This window comes from Melopsittacus undulatus, chromosome 4 (assembly GCF_012275295.1).
Source record: "Melopsittacus undulatus isolate bMelUnd1 chromosome 4, bMelUnd1.mat.Z, whole genome shotgun sequence".
Taxonomy (NCBI): domain Eukaryota; kingdom Metazoa; phylum Chordata; class Aves; order Psittaciformes; family Psittaculidae; genus Melopsittacus; species Melopsittacus undulatus.
In genome coordinates, this window is record NC_047530.1 from 55,845,039 (window position 1) to 55,872,663 (window position 27,625).

The window sequence follows — 27,625 nt, forward strand, 5'->3', positions numbered from 1 at the left end:
CCTAAAAGTTCATCATGGTGGATTTTACATCTGTCTTTGCTGTCCAAGTATAGAGGTTTATAACTATAAACACAATTCTTTAGGAATCTTGGTACTCTATGTACATATAAAAGAACTCACTTTATTTTGCATTACATATAGCAGAGTGTTTCCAAATGCTCCTTGAACATACAGTGTTACAGGGACAACTGAATTTCTCATTCATAAATGTCATGATCATTTTAGTAGCAGGTGCACTTTTATTTTCATATCCCTGTGTATTTTAGGGGAGGAGAAAGAAGGCATTCTTTAAAATATCAATAAGGAATTGTAAGTGTAATGCCACCAACAGTACTTTTAAAAATAAATATTAAGTATTTGGACCCTTGACATTCTGGAATGAATAAATTATTTAAGAGAATATGTGTTAAGACTGAATGCAAGGGTTAAAAGCAAAAGGGTAGAGAATGTAATCAGAGGTGGCCTCACACTGCTAAGACAGGCCTGTCCATAGCTGGTGATCGCTCTTTTGTGCTTACTTAAAATGTCACACTAATGGCACATCAAGAGGCAAAAGCAATTGGGCACATGCACTATGGCAACCATATTCACTACTTAAGAATATCCTGTCTCCAGATTCCTGAGTACTTTACCATATTCTGGAAAAAAATTAGGTTTTATATATAATTTTTTTTAAGATGCCAAAGGATTGTCTAAGACTTTACAGTGTCTCCTTTAAGACTTTCTTATTTTTAAATGTTAAGATTCAAAAGTTATGAAAAGTTTGGCACATCAGAAGTTCAGCTATACATATGGAAAAAAAATGGAATTCAGAGACTATCTTTTTAAAGACAAGCTATGATGCACAGATGTGCACACTTGTGGACTTGTTCTGTTTCACAATATGAAATCTGCAGTTTTTGTTTTCTAAAATAATCCAGAATAAAAACACATTCACAACCTGTAGGCTGGCACAGCATACCTGAGTGAGAATGTATAACCCCCATCTAAAACAGTAACTTAAACCTTTATCAGCATCCAAACGGAAAAAAGACAAAAGGTAAGACTTGTAAGACAGCTATTGATTCATATAAGTTTTCAAGTCCTGATGTCTGATATTTAATATATGTCTTCATCTAAATTAAAAAAAAAAATAAATCCAACAAAACAATAAAACAAAACAAAACAAAAAAAGTTCATGAAAAATTAGGGAAACAATCTGTCTCACACATTAAGAAACATTTAAGACCATTCTGCTGATGTAACTGTAGGAGCCACACATGCATTCAGGCTCTTTAAGAACTTTTGTTCAAAAAAAAACCCAAAAAATCCAGATGAGTCTGAGTAGTTTAATTCTGTGAACACTCCTCAGTTGGCACTGACTGCCTCATGGGCTTCGTTTTCACTACTATAGTCTGATTTGGGATCATCCTCATAGTCCTCGTACATTTCTATTTCATCCTCTCCATTTATCATTTCATTTCCAGCAAGGCTTCCGCTGTCCGTCTTCATACCATAAGTGCTCTGAATGACGGGGATGCTGGGCTCAGGGCTGGCAGAGGTGCTCGAGCAATCTGATGTCATCTGAGGTGATGGCGTGGTAGTCGCCATGGTAATAGCACCAGGATAAACAACCCCTGTTCCTGTGGTGATTGGAATTTGAGGCTGTTGTCTGGAAGGAAAAATGAGAGGGGGACATGATTTCCTGTGTTCAGAGGAGAGAAAATCTTCTACAATTACAAAAGAAAGAAATGCATGTAGTTTCCTAGAAAGCACACATGCATTCCTCTAGGGTAAGCAGTTAGGTCCCTTATGGTATTGTTTCCTCTCAGCTCCCCACAAGAACAACTGGTGATTAAACTGTTTAGTAACTAGCAGATGTTGATTCTTTTATACATTTTGTGTGTTTGTTTAAAACATACTGCAAACTAGCATTTGGACAGAGATTATCAAAAGGCTTCAGCCATGCATGTGATGCCTGACTGCTACTGTAGGCATCATGCATCCAAAACCTAAATCCTCCAAGCACCTGACAAGAGCTTCTGTTAGTGAGGGGACCTCAAAATTACCTCTAAGTATCTAAAATGGCAGACAGGCGACTAAGTAACTTAAATTTACTGTTTAAGTGCTAGATAGACTCCTACATCACTTAGAAAGGCTTTTGATATTTTATTGCTGGCTTCTGATTTTTATTTATATCCATGATCAGAATGCCATTTATTCTTCAGGATTTAATGTGTAAGACTGAGGGTTTTAAGCAAAATACTTAAAAAAAAGCAAACCCTAATATTTTCTATGTTAACAGACGGTCTACAGAAATTAAGATTTTCTCCTGAGCACTTGATGTCAGATCTGATTTATTTTGACAATGCAAATACATGGGAAGACTCAATTAAGGATTTACTATCTCTATTTTTGACACATCTTACCTTCTGATATTTAACTTTGTACTATATGATGTTGCCTTTTTCATATGTACATGATTTTAAGCATACTGGAACAATATCACACTTAAACTAAAATAGGCTTATATCACTGCCAGTCAAGAAATTCAACACATGCTTTACTATAAGCATGTACTAACTGATGCAATGTCTCTTCTTACAGTGATGTATGTATATTTGAATGCTTTGCTGAGTGAAGGTCAGGTTGCTGAACCTGTTCTATGGTCAAGCCCTTACTGGTTACAAATTAATTAAATCTACATCTTACATTTAGGCTAATTAACTAATAACATACTTTCTATATTAAAATACTCATACAAATATTCTCAAATTGTTTCTGGATCATTACCTTTAGTAAAGCTAAGAGCAATAGAAGGGATGTAACTCGTCTGAAGGAAGAGAATCTCCATAGTACTATAGATGCAATATTGAATAAACATACTTCAGCACCAGCATTACCTCTAAGTGTCCTGGAAGGTGCTGGTTTAGTATTTACTAGCTATTGAACAAAGATGCCTATCTGTGTAACCTATTTAAAGGATCATAGATTTCAATGTATTCCAAATCATCTTTAGAGCAATACTGACCAGGTTAATTAGACAACTAGTATATCATTTTAGCATGAGAAACAGTGTCAAGTTTATTTGAATAGTCTAATGAATTTAACTTCTTGACCACTGTGTCATTCTATGCTAAAATTCAAAAGGACATTCCATAAGCCAGTCTCTTACAAATCCATAATCACTGGCTAAATTATACACAAAATAATGTAAAGCTTATTGACAAGACCCGTAATGTTGAGTCTTCATTATTCTTTGATCAAATTCTAATGTTGATAAATATCGCACTATAGAGTGAAACCAGAGTCTTTCAAGTTTGAGAACTGACAGTCAAATCATGAACACACTGTGTAAGATAACATTAAACTAGCATGTAGCTCTGTCATTGCTGGTACTGCTGGCCTGAATGTTAAAGCCTCTGCACAGCTTGAGAAATTCGAACATCTGTTGTATAAGTATGGTACACCTGGCTAGCAGCAAGCAAAAATATTGCAGTAATTCATTTGACACAGTTATTATACTCCTGTTTGCAAATGACGATTTGCAGATGATTTACAAACGGCTAGGAATTTTTCACTAAATTTTCACTTTTTAAATGATCTGATAAATGTTCTGTGAAAACAATTTTCAACCAATGCATTTGCTTGCAAGTGATTTTCTGCAAGTATCTTTCAATACTTTATCCATAAAATTGAACACCCACATCTCATGGGAACATTTCTGTTTTAGGATTGCATGTTATCAGGAGTATAAACTATTACTGTTAAAACCTGATATTTATCTCCTCCGCAACTTTAAGGCATAGAAAGCATTCACTTTCATTACTCTTTCCACAAAGCAAAGTTAAAAGAAACCTACACATGGTCACAGCAAAATTCTACATAGTTGTCACACTTAATTCTCTCCAATCTGCCCATCTAACAAATTCTGGTACTAATACTTTTCCAGTATTTCTTAGAATAAGTAAGTTCACAAAACAGCATCCCAAATCATTCATCAAAGAACACCACAATTTTAATACCAAAAGATATTCTGAGAAAAGTTTTTACAACTCTTCCAGTAAGAGTTATAGAATATACTCAGAAAATAATTGAGTGTAAGCTGTTCTTCCATTATAGAGGATGCTAGTGATTGAAACCCTACTATCCTTTAGGATATCACTAATCACTGCTATCCCTCCTCCCAGAATATTTGCATTTTTTTTAGAAGCAAATTGCCTTTTTATAAGCAGCAAGAAGGAAAATAAATCTTTGTTGCACAGGGTTGTGAGAGTGTCTCGATAAAATGATGGTTGTCAGTGTTTAAGCCCTAAAGGACAGACTGCATTAAGAAAATCAGATATTCTTTCAAATGCTTATCAACTCAGAAAAACCCTTTTGTATAACCACTTTTCAATGGGACAGGGTGTATTTGTCCAACTCATTTCAAAGTATAAGAAGAGCAGGTCATCTGAGCATAATAAAGCAGAATTTAGAGAGATACCTTTTCCTTAGGAATGCATGGCAAACTGTATAATGAATCTAACTGGTAAAGATCTTGATCAGTGTGACAGGAAACTTAAAGGCTCACTGAATTTGTCATTCATAAATGCAGTTCTTTTTTATATATTAAACAAAAATCAGACATGGTGTTCATGCTTGCTGGTGGATGGGTAATCACTGTGAGCTTTAAATTACCTGTATCTCACTGTGCAATAGTAAACACATGGTAACTGTACCACCTAAATGGGAAGTGTTCTCAAATTGCTACCCTTTTGCTAGCAAAAATTTGCTAGCACTTAAACATGGGCACCCCCACACCTCCAGTAACTGGACACCTATTTCTCACTCAAGCATTTTTATTATTTAAAGCTGATCAGGTTTTCAGTGTATATTCTGCTCAAGCTGCTGCATTACATCACAGAAAGCCTTATTTTAAGATATAATAAACTGTATGGATGGCGTATGTTACTGGGGATGAGTGTTACCTTTTTCTAAACAGTTCAGTTTTATAGGATGGGGAGGGAGAAAGAAATCAGAGCATTTATTTGAATCCTAATCACTCTCCCTGAAAGGAAGATTTGAATTTTCTAACCTATGAGTCTGACAATTTATTTTTTTGGGGGGGTGTTTTTGCTTGTGGGCATTTCTTTTTTTTTTTGTGGGTGTTGTTTTTTGGGTGTTTTTTTTTTTAGTTCTGGTTTGTTTTTTTTGGAAGGCACTCACTTCAATTACATTTTTTATACTATTAAATTCCATGTTTAATCCTTGTATCTAGCTAGATTTTTGCCTTTCCTAAGACCCTATAATAAGGAGATAAAAGCATACCTATTGCAAGCTACAGGTTACGATTCAACTGTTGCATGCCATAAAACAACAATATGTTTGCCTGGTTAAGATTTCCAGAAGCCAACATTAATATTTTTATCTTTTCAGATCTGTGAGGAATGGTGACACATGGCTACATACTCTATCTTCAAACACACCTGACTCCACCATCTCCTCTTTGCCAAAGCAATCCTGTGTCCAGTTACTAGGTTGTTTGCCTCTCTGCTCTGCATCACTGCTAACATGTCTGTCCATTCTGGGGCCAAAGATGTGGCCCAAAATAGTTAGGTAAATATAAAAAAGGAGGTAACATGAAAATTCTTAGACCAATTGACCTGCTCACAAGTTTGTGGCATTCATCTTAGGATATTCCTGGAGAATGCTCCACTTCTGACTTTTGCAAAACCAGCTAAATATTTAAACTGACAAATTACAATTGTTTTCTGGTCCCTTCCCAACTATTTTTTTGACAGCCCTTTAAGTGATTGAAGCAAAATCAACTGCATTAAAGAAAATGCTTATGTGTTACACACCTCTGAAACTTACATTCCCATAAGGAATGAAGTAACAGTAAATCTCACAAAAGCACCCATTGTGTACTACTTTAAGTTCAACCTACAGGAGTATAATATTACAACCTTATTCAAAACCGTAGTCTAGCAACATTCAGACTATGTGTGTACAGTAGTTATAAACACTATAAAGGCTTTATTCTAAACATCTTACACTGGTAAAACACACACAAAGAGTTACTGCTTACATAATTCTTCAGAGAGATGTATATATCATATACTTGCATTTAGAGTGTATTGGATTGTAAAACTGACTGTGAATTGAATTATTTTTGTAAGACAAAGCAACAATAGACAGTCTTAACTAAAAATGTCTGAATTTATGGTTTCTATATGATCCATTAGTTTGCATTTATTTATTCATTATAAAAAAAAGTACTATTGAAGATAAATTGTAAATCACTTTAAGTCTGTTCAGGGATTAATTTACACTGAAGTTATCATTCACAACTTTCCATTACTAATTTTATTGTTAAAAATAACTCAATTACTTTAAAGACATAGCTGGCTTCAGATTCAGCTTCCACTAGATTAAAACCAGCAAATTTTTAATATACTCTGCATTAAACATGAATTATTTCTCTATATTATCTGCCTCATTTGGAACAATATTCATTCATGTAGGGATGCAATAGAAAGCCTACACACAGTTTAAGTTCAACTCTGTTCTTTATTTGCCAGTTCCTAGATTTTTGAGCTGGTCTATCACATACATGAAATTTATTTCAGAATATTAATTTTCTGTCTGATTCATTTCAATAGATTGTCACTCATTCAATTCTTTGGAAGCTTTTCTTTAAAAATAAGAACAGAACTTGGCCATTCGTTACCTTATTTCTCTATTTTATTTTAAAGCCTGGCTAGCTTGTATATTGAGATTCTTTAACTAACGTCTGTGCATCTTACTGATGTTTATCATGAATGAGTCTCCCTGAAGTAAGCAGTATGAGCATTTTTTGCATCTTAAAAGTTCAAGCAGTGTAAAACACTTTCTATGTTTGGGGGGTGGGAGGGTGGTGGTGTTCTAGTTATACACATTACAGCATTATTCTCTGTAGCCAATGCCTCACCCGTGGGGATCTGACTGGAACTAGCCTTTAATGGGCTTCTTTACAGTTAGTAAAAGAAAACACCAAACACAAATAAAAAAGAACATAATTCCTGTTATTTATATTTTCCACTAGCTACCTGTTCTGAAGGTTTACCTTTCTCTTCACACATCTCCTACTTATCTTTTTACTCTGTGATGTTTTCTTGGTTGTTTTATTTTTGCTTTTCTGTTTTGGCATACCCATTCCCAACATAATCAGTATGTTCTTTAAAAAGTTTGAGTCAAATTTGGACTTAGTTCTCCATCTTACAATGAAATATTTACTGCATAGAGTATATTCAATCCTAAACCCCACATTTGTCTCCTATTTCATTGTGAAAACGAAACTGCACCTCAACTCTCAAGTTTGAAGAATGGCTTATGCTGCTTGTTCCATCAAAACTGTGGAAAAATGATGGGTGTGGAAGGTCAGGTAGGAAAACTGTTCCAGCTGATGTCTTATGTGATATTTACCTTAAACATGAGGAAGAGTAAGTTTGCGAAGTTGAGAGGTTCAATTATCATTTCACTTAATTATAATGTGATAAGGATGAAATGTTGCTTTTTATTACTCAGTAAACTATTGTGCTGAAATAAATTATACCATGTTTTATGTTTCAATTAAAAACAAAACAGACAAAAAAACCCACCCCCACCCCCAACAAGAAAGAAAAAGCCCCCTATCCTAGCCTGGGTTTTTTTTCACCTTTTTGATATATGAGAAAGATGCTAAGATGTTACATTTAGGTTGCACCAGCAGTTAAATTTTGAATAGTTTTCATTCTTTTTCTTCTTTTTTTATTTTTTTTTTAATTCACAATATCACTCTTTAAGTCAGCACTTTTAGGAGTTTCTTGACTCTTTTTTCCATATTCACTTCCATATTTAGCCACCACTTCCAAAGTGTAAAATGCTACTGCTTAATACTGTTTTGAATTAGCAAACAATTCTCAAATTGTCCAGGCTGCTGTTTCAGCATTTCTTTTGCATTTTTTGTCTAGATATGGTCTGTCAATCTGCTTTGGAAGACATAAGATAGAGTTTCATTCCTTCAGTATGAATATAATTTGTGATGTCTTATATAAATTCAGATTTCCATTTAGAGTTCTATGCACATTTTTAATGGAAGCCTATTAGTAAACAATTTTGCTTAGAGTGAAGCATGAAAAAACAATGTCAAAACTATAGAATGCAAGGCTATTTCAAGATACCAGAAACACTTCTATTTACTGATTGAAGAAAAAGCCCACATTGTTACAGGCTGTACCACAAAATAATTGACTGCAACAGGAGTTCTGCATCCCAAGCCAAAAATGAGGGCACATAATCGACGTCAAGGTCAATTATCTGGTAGTGAAGCACTTAACAAAAGGAGACTATTGTGATTAAAGAAATAAGCAGAACATTGTGAATTTGGAAAGCCTGGCACTGGAGATAGCTTTTAGACTCTTTGCAAACCACCAGAAACATTGTGTTAGAGCACTGAACATCACAGATTAATTCATAAAAAAACAGAAGACAGAAATCAGTTATGGTGCAGTTGTTTCACTGGACTTTTGTTATCTTTAGCCTGTAGATCTTTCATTGTGCTGCTTTCTCTGCTGAAGACTAGAAGAAATGCTGCTAAAAAACATACAGTTTTTAAAACTGTGCCAGGACCTTTTTGAGCCATGTATTCCAAGTTGCAAATCTAACCATTCTATCTATACATTACTTGAAAGACACTTCTTAAAATATTTATTTTTAAAATCTATTTTTCCACAGTTTAATATGTAACAAAATTCTTAATAGCCTCATGCTATGCTATCATTCATCCATGTGTGCTCCTAATGTGAGTGCTGCTACTCCTGTCCCTTTTCTCTTTCCAGCGTCTCCTGACTCCTTATTCTATGTGGGAAAAGTCTTTTTTTGTTTTTCTCTTTCTTCTTGTCTTAATTTAGGAAATTATCCTAGAGTCATTACTAACCCAGAATGGATTAGCTTTCTAATAACTCACAAAAGACATGGTTCAAACCTTTCAGGCTAATGGGAAACAATTTCTTTTGACTTCAAAGAATTCCATAATCAGTCTCACAATCAGCATTTAGTGGCAAGCTGATAGCTCCATATTCCGTGATATATCTTATGTTTTTAATAAGGTTTCGCAGGTTCAAATACTTACCTTCTAAATTACATTAGTCAGTGACTTAAATAGATAAGCCTATTTGTTTTCAGATGGTATGTCCTCTCTTTGAAAACAATTACAACAATAGTACTCACCCTACGGTAAAAAACTGCCTCATCTCCTGTCTTCGAGACCTCATCAGTTGTTTGTATTCACCAATACGCAATTTCTTTCCATCAACAATGCAGGTACGTTTTGGTCGAGGTTTGTATTTGTAATTAGGATACTTTTCTAGGTGGATTTTACTTAGCCGTGCCTGCTCTTCATAGTAAGGTTGTTTCTCTTGATTTGACATGGATTTCCAGCGAGATCCTGTTAATACAAAACGTTATCGAGTGCTTTACACATACATATTTCAACATGCCTTTTCCTCATAATAAACAAATTTTAAATAAGTTAATTAAATAAACTGATTTGAATTTACATCAGATAGCACATACATTGGGATGCACAATCTGAGACACGTTAAAAGAACCTTGACTTTCAGATACTGCTACAGACCAAACATATGTGCATCTCTATTAAATAGGTGCACTTAAAATCAATAGTTACTTCTGAACACATCAGCCTCATGCTGAAAAACAGACTATTTTTTACAATATGAACATTAATCTGTGAATAATTCTATACCTTTGTAATACCACAACAGTATTATGGTTAAATAACGTCTACAACTATGCTTTTGCTGTTAAAAGCTTAACACATTGCCTAGGGATACATGCTTCTTTGATAGTTTTATGAGGATTTGGTTTATAGACTCCTACTAATAGATATTAATACCTTGCTATGTAGCACAAAAAAATTACCAAAACCTTATATATTCAACAAAACTATGAAAAATCCTTTGCTGTCTCTGTGTCTTATATTTACTAATCTTGTAATATAAACATGGCAAATGTGCTGGTTTTTGTCTATCATAAAGTTACTTTTCTTCACAGTAGCTAGTATGGGCTTTGTTTTGGATTTGTGCTGAAAACAGTGTTGATAGCACAGGCATATTTTCCTTCATGCTGAGCAGTGGTTATGCAAACCCAAGCCCTTTTCTGCTCCTCACCCCACCCTACCAGTGAGGAGGCTGGGGGTACACAAAGAGCTGGGAGGGGACACAGCCAGGATAACTAACCCCAACTGACCAAAACGATATGCCATACCCTATGGCATCAAATTCAGCATATAAAGCTGTGGGAGGAAGAAGAAAGGGAGGAGATGTTCAGAGTGATGGCATTTGTCTTCACAAGTAACTGTTCCATGCGATGGAACCCTGCTTTCTTGGAGATGGCTGGACACCTGCCTGCCCATGGGAAGCAGGGAATGAATTTCTTAGTTTGCTTTGCTTGTGCATGCAGCTTTTCTTTTATCAGTTAAACTGTCTTTACCTCAACCCATGAGTTCTCTCACTTTTACCAGTGCTCTTCCCCATTCTACCAGGAGAGAAGTGAGTGGCTGTGTGGTGCTTAGTTGCCAGCTGGGGTTATATGACAGCATATTATTGGCACCTTACTATATTTTAAATCCTATTATGCATATTATCTTCTAGCCAGATGTAATAAAGGCACATGACTGCACTGAGAAAGTTACATTTACCAAACTTGTATTTTGAAAAAGGAAAACCAGAAAGTACACTGTAATGATATATACCACTTCAGGTACTATAAAGTCTCATTGAAAGCTGCACCAATTAAAAAGTTAAAAAACAGTGTACACAGAAAGAGGAGGAAGTATTCAGCTTTCTTGTATTGTTTATAAGAAGTTATCTAAACACTTGAACAGAGAAGGGATTTTTTTGCTCTCTTTTTTTTCCAAGGGATGAGAAATGCAGAAAATAGCTTTTTGGTGTCTTTTAGATGAATAAAACAATTACAGCTGTGCTAAACATGGGTAGAAGTTATTCTTTTACTAAGATTTTTCATAAATCAACAAATGGAAAAGTTGTATAAATATTATCTGTAGCCTGCAATACTCTGTCCGTTCTAATATTTCAGTCTCTTTTCTCATTGTCCTGGAAAAGTTGCACAGATATTATACGGATATAGACTTATTTGTGGCAAAGCAGATACTGACAGGTTAATCCCATGGTTAACAAACACTCAATTGCTGGCACTTCTGAAATATTTATGCTGGAAGTTTACATTTTAATGAATACAGTTACTATGCTCCTAATAGTTTTTTCACAGAATGCACACAAATAATATAGATTCACTACAGCTGCCAACACTGAAACAGTGCAGGTTTTATACAAAACTGAAAGGCTATTCATATAACTTACTTACATGGTAGGCAAAAATATGAGAAGTACCAAGTAAGATTTTGGAAGTTTTAGAACAAAGTAACATTTACTTCTATGTATTCTTGCCTCTAATCGAACTAACAAGCAACAAACTTTGGTAAGAACGTATTTGAACTCGAAGTTTACATTAAAATGATTACAGAGAAAACTTGATTTTTACTTTTATTTATTGCGAGTTACGTTTCGAATCTGTCTTTTACTTCAAAGACTCAGAAAGCAAATATAGGTTTTAACTTTTCACCACTCATTCTCACGTATGTTTCTAATTCTCTGGAGGGGTCTAAAAGCAAATCAAAATTTCTCAAAATGAGCCAATTTATTTGTAGAGTGGCAAAATATAATCCATGGTATATTCCCTGATCGTCCTAATTTACACAAATTAAATATTAACTACGGTGTCTTTTAACTAAGCAATATTTTAATTATACGATACTAGTGCTTCCTTAGCTTTTTGAACATGGCAACATTTTGAATCAAACATCATTTTTCATGTAAGAAGATATACATGTACATGTCTTTTGAACCGTGCAAGGTTTTTTTCTTTGACACTGCACTGTCTGACATAAACCTTTGATTTTGATTTTGTACTTTATTAATTTTTTCTCAGCATTTACTCTAGCAAACACCATTTTGCATTCAGGTGATTAGTAGTTCAGGTGATTTCTAATGAGATCTTACAATTAGACTTTTATCAATATATGCTTTTGCAACAGATTTCACAAAATATTCCTTTTGAATGCTGCTAAGTCTTTAAAGCATGTTATGACTCTGCTGGTGAAAATAAAGAGCACTGGGGAAGGAGCAGAAATGGAAAAGGAAGGGAATGAAAATGAAAATAAACCATGAAATTTCATTTGTATAAGTTTCAGTAATTCTAATTTCAGTTAATATCTCCCAAACAAAATATGTCCTAAAATGAGAGAAGTCGCATATCCAAGAAGGAAGTAACTGGCCTGTGTCACCAATATAAATAAACTCATCTTTCCACAGCTCCAAAAATTGCCACGACTATAGCAGAGCCTTCTTTGCTTCCCTTATTTTTGGTTCAGTAACGGCCATGATTTGAATCATTGTCTTGCACTTACCTAGGATTTTGCTAATGTTGGAGTTGTGCATGTCAGGGAAGGCTTGAAGAATTTTTCGACGCTCATCCTTTGCCCAAACCATGAAAGCGTTCATTGGTCGTTTGATATGCGGTTCGCTACTGGCTCGGCCCCGCGAATCCCGGTAGACTCGAGCTTCAGCCACAGTGGCACCTCCTGTTGGCCAACAATAATACTGCTGTAGTTTAGCTGCAGAGCCATTCATTGCTTTACTTCCTGTAATGTCAGGGCAGGAAGAAACAAGATGGATGCAAAACATTATTATGTGGATTATGCAAGCGCTTTCAGTGCTGTGTTTATTTTAGCCTCATTCTCTTTCTCTCTCTTTTTGTTGCCAGATCTATAAGAGAGAAAGGCTATCCAGTGATTTCAGTGTAATTGATCAGGCTCATCCAGCTGAAGGCATCAAAATCTGAGTGAAGAAACAAATTGCACCGGTATTTCTCCAGTTAAGGCATGGAGATTTGAAAGAGTTTCTGTTTGGGATTTTAACATAAGACACATTCTGAATGCTCAATGAAATTCACACAGAAGTTACACTTGAGAATCCAAACTGATGTATACTTGTTCACACAAGTAATTTACAATGATTTTGTTGCTTCAGCAGTGAAGCACATGCCAAATATTTCATAAAATAAATTACATAGAACATCAGGTACATGCTTCTAATTCTATAGATCTGGTTATATTTGGAACTGAACATTTTAAAGTCACATCTTCTTTAGCTGAGTTTTAGACATGTCTTGGAGCATTCAATCACATATATGTAACCATCTGCCTTCAACAGGTGCATGCACAGCATCCTGGAGCTTCTGGAATGAGACAAGCACTCCAGCTTCTTCATGCCTGCTTGGTGTCCTGTCTTTACACACTACCATGTACATGCTAACTTTAACTGATTTTTGAATGCATCCACTCCTGCTTCTTGACCACAAACAGAAAAGCTTCATGGGTGTTTAGAGTTCACAGAACTGAGTAGGGGATGTAGAACTAGTTAATACAGGAGAAGTATCTCTTTTAATATCTCTAATACCAAGCCTAGATAAGCATGCTTTCACCAGAAAAATATTTGTAATTGTGATGATAACGTTTATATTTAGGGTTATACCTTAGCTGTAAAAGTAAGGCAAAAAGTCTTTACAGTGGGAGAGTGACTTACTTAGTCTTAGGCCTCATCAAAGTGTTCCTATAATTCAATACCTTGGAAAAACAAAGTACTTGATGACAAGCTAGCACCGCAATAGGCCTCATTTTTTCATAAACTATTACAGCTCCTGACATGGATTTATTTGCCAAATAATATAAGATTAATTATAGTAAAAAATAAAAACTCACAAGTTTTTAACTGTGCAAAACCTAAGTTTCTTAATTTAGTGGAAAAACACTTTATGTTAGGTACACCATTGAAAAAAATCTATATGGGAAATACATTTACATGAAAAAAGCCTTAAAACAGAGGATGCATAACTAATACACTACCTTTTTGCCACCAGGTCCACAGTACATTAATTTCATTTAAAATGCACTGACCATACAGGATAAATTGATTTTGCTTTATATGGTGTTGACAGCCATGTTTATTGTGCATTGAAATGTAGGGTAGTTTCAAGCTGACTATATCCATCAACACAGGGCAATATGCTGACTACTGGGCCAGATGAAGACATACGTTACCCTGAGAGCAAAACATTCATATACGGCACTGTCTTTTCCTGAGGATCACCGTGGTAATTTATGATGCCTCCAATGCCATTACTTTACAACTGACACCAATTTGGCAATTTGTATACTAACATGCATGCACATAAAAGAAGACAGGTTTGTGGCAAATGTGAGATGCAGAACTATTTTAATACTGTTCTAAGTACCATGCTACAGGTGTTCAACATTTACAGAAGGCTGCAGCTGCAGTCAGCTTTTTATTGCAAAAAGGAACAGTAGTTTTGCTGAGCGACCTGCATGTACAACCAGTTTAGGGGTGTGTATGGCTCATGAGGTTCTGTCCTTTGGTGTCAAAAGGCTTGCAAAATGCTTATCAAAGATACCATCTTTTGAGAGAGGATATATTTATTGTGAAACTATATTAAGTTACAAACATAGTAAGTCAACACTGAAATGTTTACTGAGACGAACAGTTATATAATTTGAAAAAAATCAAATATATCATGTAATGGTTGTCTTTTAAAACAATACTATAAAAATCATAACTAGTATGTGAGCATTAGGAAGTTGGTGACAAATTGAAAAAAGCAAATTATTATTGATGCGAAAGTTGTCATTTGTTATTCAGCTACTTCACACACAGCAAAAAAAAGAAGACATATTTGAATCCATATGATGATTTCCATCTTTACTTTCCCAAAGGTACTTATTCACTCCATAAGGAGTCTGTCTTTAGCCCTTTCTAACACAATTTTGACCTAACCTTTCAATCTGAGAGCAGGCAAAGAGTACCTTTACTAGTTTCAAGATTAAAGATTACTGGTTTTGGTTTGTTGGCTTGGGTTTTTTTTAATCTGGGTATAATTGAGATAGAATGAAAAAAAGCAGCATACATGATCTGTCTTCAGATAAAGGTTATGTTAGAAAACAATTCTTACTTGGAGTAATAAATTACAACAATCCTACGAAGGCCAAGAAGCTCTGGCTGCATCTGCTTTAAGCAAGTCCATACTTGAAGGACTTGAAAAAGCAGCCAGAGAGTTGATGTTCTTTGTGCTTGATCTCTAGGGGAATATTTGCAACTTGACCCATAGGCCATCACAAAAGCATCTGCAAAATAAATTTCTGCAAATAACTGAAGTAATATAACATCCATGTTCTAACTATTTCAGAACTACAGAACTATATCCAGTATATAAAACATTACAAGAAAATACTGCTGTTAGTGTGTGATTCTGTGCGGGGAGCCAGGAAGTCTCAGTACCTTTTTAGCTTAGAAATGAGGCACTAATGATACAAAAAGCACATATGTTTAGTGAGTTTTTACAAGTTGAAACACATAAGAACAAGCTTTCAAACTGGTTATTCTTAGGTACTTCACCCTGTCAATCAGATATTTAGAGAGTATTGTGTGCTCTATAAACAATTTCAACAAGTTTTACAAAGTATGTATTTTTTTTCTTATTGTGATATTATAGTACTGAAAAAGGTGGAAAGAGTCTCCTGAAATTTTGAAAGAAAAGATATATACAACTGCAAAGAGGTAGGTGATTTACTTCCTTATGAAAATATTTTCAGGAAAGTCTAATAAAAAATAAACCTCAAATATTAGATAAAATAAAAATGTATTACTAATGAAAGGTGAGAAGGGAGGAGAAAGATGGTAATTGTCTCTGTGGCAACTGATGCGCTATCAGCTAGTTAATGTTCATACTGCAATTGCAGGAGGAGTTTTTGATTTTCAGAATTAAGAGCTTGGTCAGAATTTAAGATTATTGCAAAAGCAGTTCAGTTTGGCTGCCCTAATGGCTTAGTTGGCAAAGTCTATACTTCAGCCTAAAGGCTGGGGCTGTTCTCAAAGTGACACTTTAAGCTTCTGAGGGTGTAGACTGACTCACTTCCTAGTTACTTTGCATTTGCTCAACTTGTCATGACTTTGATGATTTAAAACTAAAAGCAGATTAGTGAAGAATGATCACTTTTTGTGGATATATGGCAGAAAACTCCCTGGAAGCTGGATTCCAGACTAGACTCCAAGGACAGTACTGGGTCAGAGAACACCACAGAATGCATTTGAAAATGTTACAGCTTCCTTAAAGTAATTTCAAACAGCAATTTTATTCCAAAAGAGACTGTTCTCTTATGACAGTGTGGAGAATAAAGAATCCGTGTTCTTTGGGTAAAGAAAAGAATCTGATCATTGACAGGAAACATAAACATTTATGCATGAATGAACTCTTAAGAAACATACAGTAACATTTTTTACATCATTTATTCCTGCCTTTATCTGATTTTCTCACTTTCTATAATGACAAGAATTTCAGGACAGGCACCATCTCTTAGCATGTTCCCTAAAGTCTCTGCCACATTAGGGTTAATCATGCTGTCTTTAATGAGATGTGGTTTTACCTTCCATTTTATACATCGTCTGCCACAACAAAACCTCAGACTAGGTCTTTAGATGTTAACAGAATGCAAACAATAATAACGTGATAAAAAGGAGCAAAAAAAGGGGTGAGAAAAAAGATCAGGAAAATAAAAAAGTAACATCAAAAATATTTTTATCAGTCACCCTTTTATATTTAATTACTCTTTACACTATGGCCATTGATTCATGTATGAAGTGATACATTTTATTTGACTGTCCTGAGATAATGAATCTTTGGCTACACCAGAGAATAAAATGGATATCATTTTCCACATGACATATACCAAGATAGGACATATGGAAATAAAGACAGTCTTTCCAGGTTCCTAGTGCTGAAGTGACTGGTTAGTGTAAAGCTCCTATCATCAGTTATTCATTAAGCTGAGATGAAAATTTTGTCTACTTTGGAAAAAACTGGTTGCAACCTCCAAAATATCTGGTCCTGTCTGTGGTAATACAAGTAGCAGAGCTAGCAGCTTGTGTTGCAGAAACCAGAATCTAATGAACATGCAAACAGAAGTCATTCTTTTCATACTAGAGATGGGTTACTTATAAACATGGAAATGCCATAAAAACAGGGAGCATGAAAAACCGGTTTGGCAGTCCCCCGTCCTGCTCCTAAATTGTGGACAGACGAATGCAGCTTTCATGAATGATACAGCAATATTTCAAATCAAATAGAATCTGGAAAGAATAGAATGACAAAAGGACATCTGGAAAGTTTAAAATACAAGAACGATAATTTAAACATTATTTTCATTTATTAAATTCAATTTTGTAGAAAAAGGAATAATTCACTATAATCTAAGTGAATTGCAATAGTGTTAATATAACATTTATCTGTTTTGTCCCTTGCTTGCCTTTTACTTCATCCCTGTCCACATTCAGAAGACATTCTCATTCTTTATTATCAGCAAGAGAGGCAAAATAAATTGGTATCTCATGAACTGTTGCCATTACAGGCATGGCTTGTCATTACTAGACAAAACTAATACCCACTTGGAAACACGACTAGTTCCAGGATGTAGATGCCTGTAGTCACACAGTGGCATAAATGTTCTGCACGGAAGTGTTTGTTTGTCAAGCTGCTTTCATTCCAAATGCTAAATAAATATTATTCAGCTGGAATTTGAGGGCCAAACATTTCTTATAGGCTGCATGTCAATGAATGAAAAGAGGGGGAAGAAATGGAGAAAGACATGAGTGATTCATTAAATACTGGAATATTTAAATGAGCTTTGAAATATTTCACCTGCATGGTGAAATGTACTAAATAAATACTAAGAGGTGGGAATACACTGTAGCAGAAGTTAGCTAAATCTACACAACACTCAGTTATGATAAGGTTTCTATTTCTCCTGTTAAGAGACTCCATTCTCTTTAAAACGTCAACAAGAAGAACCAGAAGGGAATTCCCTAAGGTCAGCTCTGAGGAAACATAAACCTCTAATTCAATAACTCCGCTACTGCACTGAAAAAGGCCTTATTATTGCAACATCCATATGGAGTCAATTGGACATTAATGACTAATCAATCCCTCCCCTTTCTATTCTACTTATAGTGTCACAAGCCATGTTTAGATTAGCCCATTTCCTGCTTAGGATCGCTCAAGATGTCTTTTGTTCTTTCAGGGCTGGCCTGATGGAGGCAGCTTAAACAAACACACGACCCAAGTGGTGCAGGAGTTATAAACTGCCATATGTGAATGAACAAAGGGGCCATACTAAAGCCTTTTGTGGTATTTGTTAATGTTTTTCATCTGAGTTTAAAAAGACCTAATGACTTTGCGGTGAGCTGATGCATGTGGCTTGTGGCTTTGCAAAATGAAGGAAATTCTAGCCAGTTATATATCAGCATATATTTTCCAAAGTGCCTTCTTTTCAGTTTTGGTGGCAGTGGGTTTACTATTTTTTTCAGTACATTTGTTTTACGTATGCAAGCAAAATTCTTAATCTCAATTAAAGCGCAGCGCCAGTTTTCACAGCCATCCTCACAACGTATGTGTCTTTCCCCATTTGAAAGTCCAGAGCTAAAACTAATAGTGAGATATTTTCTGTGTGTGAAACCAAGACAACTATTCTCAGTAGTAGCAGTTCATTCACCAGCATTTAAAGATCAGTTGTTAGTCGGGTCATATTAAATACTGAAACAATTTTTCCAAATAAGGTATTAGCACATCCATGCTCCACAGCCAGCCATGCCCAAATTTACATTACTTAAATTAATTAAAACTGCTAAATGCAACTACTTTCTTGATGGTTTACACAAACAGTTTAGATTTTTTGACCACATTTTTTGGCAAATTTACATGCCTCATGTAAATTTGTCATGGAATAGAGCTAAAACAATGCAATCATCTCTTAAATATTACCTGAATTAATTAGTTCTTAAAGCCTGACTTAAGCCCTCAGTGGCCTACATAGTCCCACTTGTGCTGTAACGTAACAGCATAAGAAGTTATTCTATGAAGATCAATGAAACATCTGGATGGAAAGTGGGCTGATGAAGCAGCCTCTACTATAAATTTGGGGATGTATGTCAGTGTCATAAGATTTTTCAGTCATGTGCACTTCTAATTAAATGCTAACAACCCCATTCTGTCATAGATAGTATTGATTGGAAAAATGTGAAAAATATTTAAGATGGAAGTTATAGGCCTAATTAATGACAAAAAAATAAAGGATTGCTGGTCATCAGGTGTAACTGCCATTAACATTCCCACAAACACTATTGTTGTTTCCCTTTGATATTTCATTTCATACTCAAATGAAGAAAGTAGATGCCTATAGAAAGGAAACCCATGGACAAAAGAGCCCATCACAGGAGAAGTATTAGTAATAATTGTTGCTAGGTATCTAACAAAAGCTATCAATACTCATATTTTTTGAGGTTTTTTTGTTTGTTTGCTTTTCTTTTGTTTGTTGTTGCTTGTTCCCACCCTCCCCCAAAAAACAGTTGGTTTAACAGCTAAGCAATTATTGTTACTAAATTAATTATATTCAGAGTCAAAACAATAAAAAGAGGAATGAATTAATCTATTTAACATAAATATATAGAGCTGTTACTCACATAATTTCAAATTTCCCTTACCATGATAGTGTCACCTAGAAAATCCAGAAAGCATGACACTGATTTAAACCACAGTGATTAATTAGAATTACTGAAGGCAATCCCTAGCAGTGGTTGAAAAAAAACCCAAAAAAAACATACTGCCTGAACAAGGGCCATGGTCCATTATCCATTCATATTCCAGGCAATGTTTTGCTTCATTTTAGCGTTTTAGGACACGAAATTACAGACAAGAATTCACCACAGAGAAAAAAGGCCTCCTGACTTCATATTTGATGGATGCATTTTTCAAGGTGTGGCTGAACACTGTTAATGAACAACTTTTCTTGCTCCTGTGTAGCAAAACAATGAATTTGAAAGCTTAAGTACAGTGTGCGTTATAAAAGGGAACTATGTTTAACAATGCCAGAGAGTTTACAAAACCACCTCCCTCAAATTATATGACATTAATGAAAAGGTTTCAATGTGTGTTGGAATCACTGCTTAAGCAGCCCATTTCCTGCATTCAATCTGCTATTGAATTTGTTACCTCCTAGCATATGCAACTGTCATTCTTTGTATCAGTCCCGTATTTGCTGTTCTCACTTGTCATATCAGTAATTAAATGGATTAGATGGCAAGGACCTAAGGCTAGGATACTCATATGCTATTTCTTCTTGCCTTTAAAATGTGGTGCTGATATTATAATAATAACAACATAATTAGTAAAGAATATATCATGAATGCAGAGAAGCGAAAGCAGCATGATAGCACTAAGTAATATGTAATAATGAATGATAAGAAAAACTCTTAAGGCTAATTTTTTAAATATGCTGCAGTTGTGCATGTGGGACTTGTAAATGAAGCCAGGAAGTTGTTTTTACAAACAGAGCAACGGCATGTCCAAATATTTTGCCACATTTACCTGGTTTGGATAAAAAATGGGGCATATGCCATGAAATAGGGGCTTATGTGAAAATTTACAAATACTGCACTTCCTGCAAAAATACCCATGCCAAACTGAAAACATAATCATTTAACTGTGAAGATACTGTAAGGCCCACCCCACCCACATTTTGAACCACCGATTTTGTAAAATTGAAGTACGAATTAAGAAAATATTTTCCTCTTGTTACTAAGTTCTGGATTAAACTTGCTTAGATACTTAACATATTTGTGTGGAAGAAAGGCAGATGCTCTTAATCATCTTTCCTGTTGCTGAGATACTGAGGTTCCTGAAGGAAAAAATGGTGTGCAGTATAGACTTAGAAAAATATACAGTTGTACAGAGAAGAGTATTTCTCTGAATCTGTATCAATTGCTCAGGCTTAGCTAGAATATATAATGTTCATATTTTCTGCCCCACTCTGCATGCTCAAGGAGGTAAGGAAGAAGGGCAAGATTTCACCCTCCACCATGCAGTATGATATAATGGCGGCTTTCTCTGACAGCTGAAAATTCAATTGTGCTGGAAATTTAATGCTATTTTAGGAAGCCCCAAGCTTCCCAAGCTTCTTTTGCGATATTGGAGCTATACAAAGATGTGCAGAGCTAGAAATCAGGACCATGGGGTATTTTACACCTGTGCTGGCTGTACATGGGTGTGAAAATATGTTTTAAACTACTATATTTGATTTTTCACTCACTCCACTTAAAAATAGCTATGCAAACTGACTGATGCTTTCAGCATTTGTGACAATAATTTTCTCATGGGCAAAGATTTTCTGTGTAGAACTGCAGCCCACGGTTACTTTTTACAGCAATGTTCTAAATTCCTGAAAATAATCTTTTACTATATAATGGAAATAGTGACAAGCAGTTAACCATAACTGTGCAATAGGCGCCCCTGTGTAAAACTCTGGGCATTGTAACAGTGGTTGGTTGTACAACATCAGAAATTCTAACTAGATGTTTTTTCAAATAAAGGAATAATTCTATAGGAATCAATTACTGTAGTATGAAAACGGTGACTAAGAAGCCCCATATTCAGCTTTAGGAAAAAAATACCTAAGACAGTTGAAAAGCAAAAAGGTAACACTTGTGGAGGAAATCCAGTTTCATTATTCTGAAAGTGAGAAGCATACTATGTGTTAAATATAAGTGTCTTGAGGGAACAAAGTTTCAGTGCCATGGGAAGATCAGTCCACATACCTCCAGCTCATATTTTTCAGTACTCAAAGTGGAAGATCCCCCTGCAAAATGTTATGGGAATGCTGACAACACTGAGATTTGTGAAGTGGCTGTTATCAGAAAAGTGACAGGATGGTTCTTATAAGACAGAACACCTTATTCCTATCCCATTTGCAAGCACTGAGTAACTCCGGGGCTGAGGCACTGAGTCTGATCCAGCACAACTGAAATACTTTATCCCAGATTCTTGATCTGTTATGAGTTATTCTGACAAAATTAAGTGTATCACTCAAGTATCAAGCACAGTCAAATAGATTCATAGGTGTTAAAAATGGCAACCATAATTAATGAAGGCCACCTTTTAGCATCTGGTCTAATTAACCAAGATGCTAAGTTATTTTATGTTTAAATTATAAACTTCTGGCATTCTTTTAAGTCAAATTCTTATAACAACAATTCAGAGGAATAAAAATTCCAGTACTTCAGCTTACTGCATTCTTTCTGGAAATGCTTCTTTGTTTTCAGACAGCTTTCACTGTTTTCTGATTTTCATCTTTCCCCTCTCAACTGCCATAGCAACTATTACAAATATTTACGTGCGACAAATACTGGTGTGGAGAGACATTCTTTCCTCCAGTATTTATGAAGCACTGTCACAAAAGTGGGCAATACTTTGTCACACATGTACTACCTGCTGTTTACACCTCTACATAGGAGGGTGTTAAGCACGTTACCTCACAGGTTTGGATTGTGTTGGCAGCCTGCCAAGATTGATTTGCCTACAAATATATGGTTCCCTTTCACCTCTCTTCTCAGCTGCTCAAAATCAGCCTTTTTTGGAGTTAAGAAGGGACTGCGTCACCCTTTCATATAAGTAACTTACTACCGGGCATATATGAGAATGTTGAGGCTTTGAGTACATAGTAGAGGTGCTCCTTTAATAAAGAATTGATCTGTTTTTTACTTCATAGATTTGCATTTGTCATGATGTCTGCTCTATCACCAGGGAGGAAGAAAATGAACTCTGACAGACAGAAATTTGGACCTGGACAAGGTGGCAGTTTCTCCTCACCCTTAGGTATGTTGTACTACAACATGCCTTGCAATTTGATTAGCTCAAGTCAAATATGAATGACAAGTGCTAACTTCATGGACATTTAGAAAGACAGACTGATGTTAACTGCTGCAAATATTTAGCAACTCATTGACCTTGCATGTTGGTCAGCAATCCACCATCTGAAATGCTCCAGAACTAGGCTTACTGCTCAATAGAAATACGTTGTTTTAAAAGCAAAGGTGAGCTTGTGCTCCTCCAAACTATGGTTCAGGTCCAAAATCAGGCAGCATGGGTTGGAAATAGATGATCTTAAGGTCCCTTCCAACCCAAACCATTCTGTGATTCAGACCAAAAACTATGTATACTGAAATGGAACTTATAAGATTAAACTGGAGCTTACTACTGGACCCAGCTTATTACCAATCATTATGCAGCTCGCAGTTCCTAACTGGCTTGTATTCATCCTACCTGGAGCATGGTCAAATATACTATGATCAAACAAATACGGCTTAAAACTATATAATCTCCAACAGTGACTTGGTATATAGAAAAACACAATCTTTAACCAAGGAACTTAAAAATTAGAGACTTGGGCAGGCAGTGAAAGGGAAGACATGGCCATTAAGAAGGACACAGACACTAAGTCAATGAATTTAAGAAGACAGGCTGGTACCAATCCATCCCTGAGGACTCCAAGATACTTCTTAATGGCTGACTTGACATTTAAGTTTCATACTAAAGGTTATCCTTTGGGAGACTTTGAAAAGTAATAGTCGAATACAAGGATAAATAAACACATAGACACAGAGAAAGTAGTTAAACAGATCCCCCCACATTATTTAAAGTTGTTTTTATCTTAACTAGCAGGCAAGTACCTATCATTAGAACTATGATTCATGCTTAACATACACTTATAGATGAGTATCAAAGAAAGGATCAGCAACTGCTAAACACAAAGTTTACAGAATCAAGAAAACAAGCAAATGAGAAACAGAACAAATGAAAACATTAAAACAGGGCTCAGAAGCAAAGTGCTTGTTGCCCAAATGGTAAACTGTAAGGCCAAATGTTTAAATCACAAGCCCCTGATTCTAATTAATTAACATGAATGAGCATGGAACTAAATGTTCAGTATTAATATAGCATTTCCATTTTCATTAAAAAAAATAATTTTGCTTTGTAATGAATCTGATTTTTCACTTGGGAAAATAGGACACGGAGAAGTTATTTCTCTTTCACAAAATCACATAGAGAGGCAGTGGCAAAACAATAACATTCAGATATTTTTGCCCTGAGCCCAGGATCCAATCAAGAAAACTGTATTTTAACAGATCCAGTTCTTTGGCAGGAATGAAGATCAGGTCTTGATGGAATTTAAATCCCTAACTGAGACTGCTGAAGGAAACCACATTGCAACCTGAGCTAAGGTGAAATCAGTAATTATCAACAGGAATGTCAGGTCTAGTCTGCAGATTTCTGTCAAGTACGGAACAAAATCTTAACACACTTCCTACAGATTTCTAAAGCATTTGACCACAACCACAAAACCAGAAGGATCCATAAACACAGAGCATATTATATAAGCACAAGATTCATAAACATAGAGCACATTGTATGATTCAGAAGAAGCACTATCACCAAAAGTTAGCATTTGTGAAAAGAATATATAATTTTTAGAAACTGAACCAAAAAAAACATATACAGATCATCTAATATTCTCGGATAACTGAGACCTAAATACTTTGAGTTTCCCCACCTGGCATTTAAACAGGACTTACCTATGTCTATTCTACACACTCTGGTCAGTCATGTTGAAATAAGAGTTTTTGCTATAGCTAAATTCAAAGCTGTTTTGCTGTGTCCACAACAGCTGTATTTCAGTACTGACAATCTCAAATGTTCAATATTATGAAGCCGTCTACAGAAAGAATGATGTTTCCTTTAAAATTATGAGGTTTGGAGAAAAAAAAAATAAAAAAATCATTCTTTAGTTCTACAATTGGCCGCTCTTTATAATTTTGCATACCAGTCACAAAACATTTATGAGGCTCCCAAATCGTGTTTTTGAATTTTGCTAGCTACAAATGTATTATATATTTTAGCATGACAACTTAGATTTCCAGGTAATGATATAAGTCTAATAGCTGTAGATTATTCATCAGTGGTGTCCCGGTTAGTGGTGATGTTTTAGAATACAGTCTGACCATGATTTTTAATATTGCTAGCCTAGTCTTGTTGGTGGCTAGAGAAAGCAATAGAGATGTCAGTTTATGTCATATTTAATCTAAACCTCCTGTTGACAATTTTCAGGCCTCCATTCAGATGACAGGTCATTATGAGTAACACAAGCTTTGAATACAACTTTGTATGCTAGGTCATCTATGAAAGTACACCTAGGTATCTCTAATCTTAAAAAAAGCTTGACACACTGAGCAGGGACCACTGAAGTTTTAAAAAGTCATTCTTCAGCCTCCTTTCATATTTGTCTTATAATTGCACAGAGCTAAATTTAAAGAATTTCAAGACTTGTCTTATAATTCATAATTTAAAAAAAAAAACCCAAAAATTAGCTTCAGCTTCTGATCAATGAGCCAGCACCATAATCGCTCCAAAAATGAAAAAAAACATTACTCTGATCCTGTCAAACTCAGATCACTGCCATATGTTATAGAAAAAATATTGGGACAAGAGAGAAATCATTGCTAGATACTATTACAAAGACATTCTATAAAACATGGAAATGTACTGATATTTCTTATAATGAATAACTTGAACCTTAAAGGATGTGTCAAAACTATGGGAATGAGGAGCACTTTCCAGATCTGGTCTATCTCGGCTGCCTGTTGGGGTAAGACAGACATGTATTATGTCTCTGCACACTTTAGTTTCCTATGGGAATGCAGGTGTGCAGGTAGGCAGGGAGTGGAACTGCATTTCCATAGCACCCTTGATGTAGATCAGCTGGGAGATCAGGATGCAGCCCAAACTGCACTTCCTCCCAGTTTATGGCCAGCAGTGGGACTAAATTTGGAGTCCTTCAGTAATCTTTATTTTGTACATGACTATGTTATTTGTGTAAAAACACACAACAAAACACATAAATAATGTTTAAAGATGTCTATAGCAACCTGCACTCAAATGGACTATAAAATAAAAATGAAAAAAACCAAAAAAAGATTAAAGGTAACAATGACAAAACAGGAAGGTGTGAAACACACTAGGTCTTTGAAGAATATGACTGTGGCTATTAGGAACCTTTGACATTCAGATGAGATTGTGACCGTGGCAACACACTAAATGCAATAAGGGTCTCTAAGACATGGACACAGAAGAGCTACAGAGCTGGTGAAGGGTGTAGAGAATCCGTCCTATGGGGAGTGGCCGAAGAAATAAGGGTTGTGTAGCCTGGAGAAAAGGAGGCTCAGAGGAGACCTTATCATGCTTTCTTTACAACTACCTGAAAGGAGGTTGTAGTAAGGCGGGGGTCAGTCTCTTCTACCAAGTACAAGTGAAAAGACAAAAGGAAATGGCCTTTCAAGTTGCTCCAGGAGAGGTCTAGATTGGATATTGGGAAAGATTCTTCCCCAGAAGGGTTATTGAGCACTGGAACAGGCTGTCGAGGGAAGTGTTTGAGTCACCATCCCTTGAGGTGTTTAAAAGATGTGTAGATGTGGAACTTAGGCTTTAGGGTGGACTTGATAGTGTTAGGTTAATGGTTGGACTTGATGATCTTAAGGGTCTTTTCCAACCTAAATGATTCTGTGTTTCTACAGAATAAGTTGACAAGTTTCTTAATAAGCCAGTGCTGAAACAGACATGTATGGAAGCACAAAATAATAGCAACACATATAAAAAAACTTTTTGACATGGCAAACTTAGAAAGATCTGATATAGTTTCATGACAGTTAGAAGCATCAATATTCTTGAAGATTACAGAGTCTGTACCTCACAGTTTAACTGCTGATATTTCAGCAGCACTGTTTTCACTGGACTTCCACTCTAAATGATGCCATGATAGAAGTGTTATCTCTTAGATAGCTTGCCAAAGATAAGGGGCAAAACTTGAGTGATACTCTGAATGTCTTTTTTGCTTTTTATCTAGCCAGTATCTAAATTCACCTTGTCTACAACTAGAAGGACAAATAAGCAGCTCAGTTTTGAACTCCCACCAACATTTTCTTTCTCAGTTCAGCAGAGGTATTTATCCAGCACCTCTTTTCCAAAGAAATCTCTTGGCTGCTAAACAAAGTCTGGAAATCTGAATCCATTCATGAACTCAGATTTCTCATGTGGCAACACACCATACCTCAAACTGCCCTTACTAGTTCTAGAAAGACATGTGCACTGTCCTTAAAATGGCACACATCACTGTAGCTTGGGTTACATATGTCAAAGCTTCGTTCTGCACTATCCAGTAACATGGGGAATGTCAGTACTACAAAGTGTATCAAGATATTAAATTAAGAACACTAGAAAGAGAAAGGATGAATTGAATGAAATGAACTAAACTAAGAAATTCATCAGGGACTTGATGTCAAATGAATCAGTAACTGTGTATATGTAAGTATTCTATTGCAACTTTTCACCCCAACTGGGGAAACAAATATCCTTCAACACACTGAAATATGAGAAGTTGGCACAGGATGGAAATTCCTTTACAAAGTAGTTTATAAATAACTGATTAGTCAACAAGTAATTTGGAAAGTCCATGTGTCTCCCAAGTCCTATTTTTCTAGGAAAAAAAAAAGTCATTGCAAAACACCTGTCTGAAAGTTATTATTTTACCTACATTTGG

The 27,625-nt window shown here is 35.5% G+C and overlaps 1 protein-coding gene across 1 annotated transcript in view; it reads right to left on the reverse strand.

Annotated features, from left to right (window-relative positions):
• Nucleotides 1–1,347: 1,347 nt before the first annotated feature.
• SOX6 (SRY-box transcription factor 6) overlaps nucleotides 1,348–27,625 on the reverse strand; it is a 254,326-nt gene continuing 228,048 nt past the window's right edge. The window contains exons 13-15 of the mRNA XM_005153268.3: nucleotides 12,488–12,721; nucleotides 9,211–9,427; nucleotides 1,348–1,651 (exon numbers count right to left, since the gene is read on the reverse strand). Coding sequence (XP_005153325.1) covers nucleotides 1,348–1,651; nucleotides 9,211–9,427; nucleotides 12,488–12,721 — 755 coding nt within the window. The remainder of the gene's footprint in view (nucleotides 1,652–9,210; nucleotides 9,428–12,487; nucleotides 12,722–27,625) is intronic.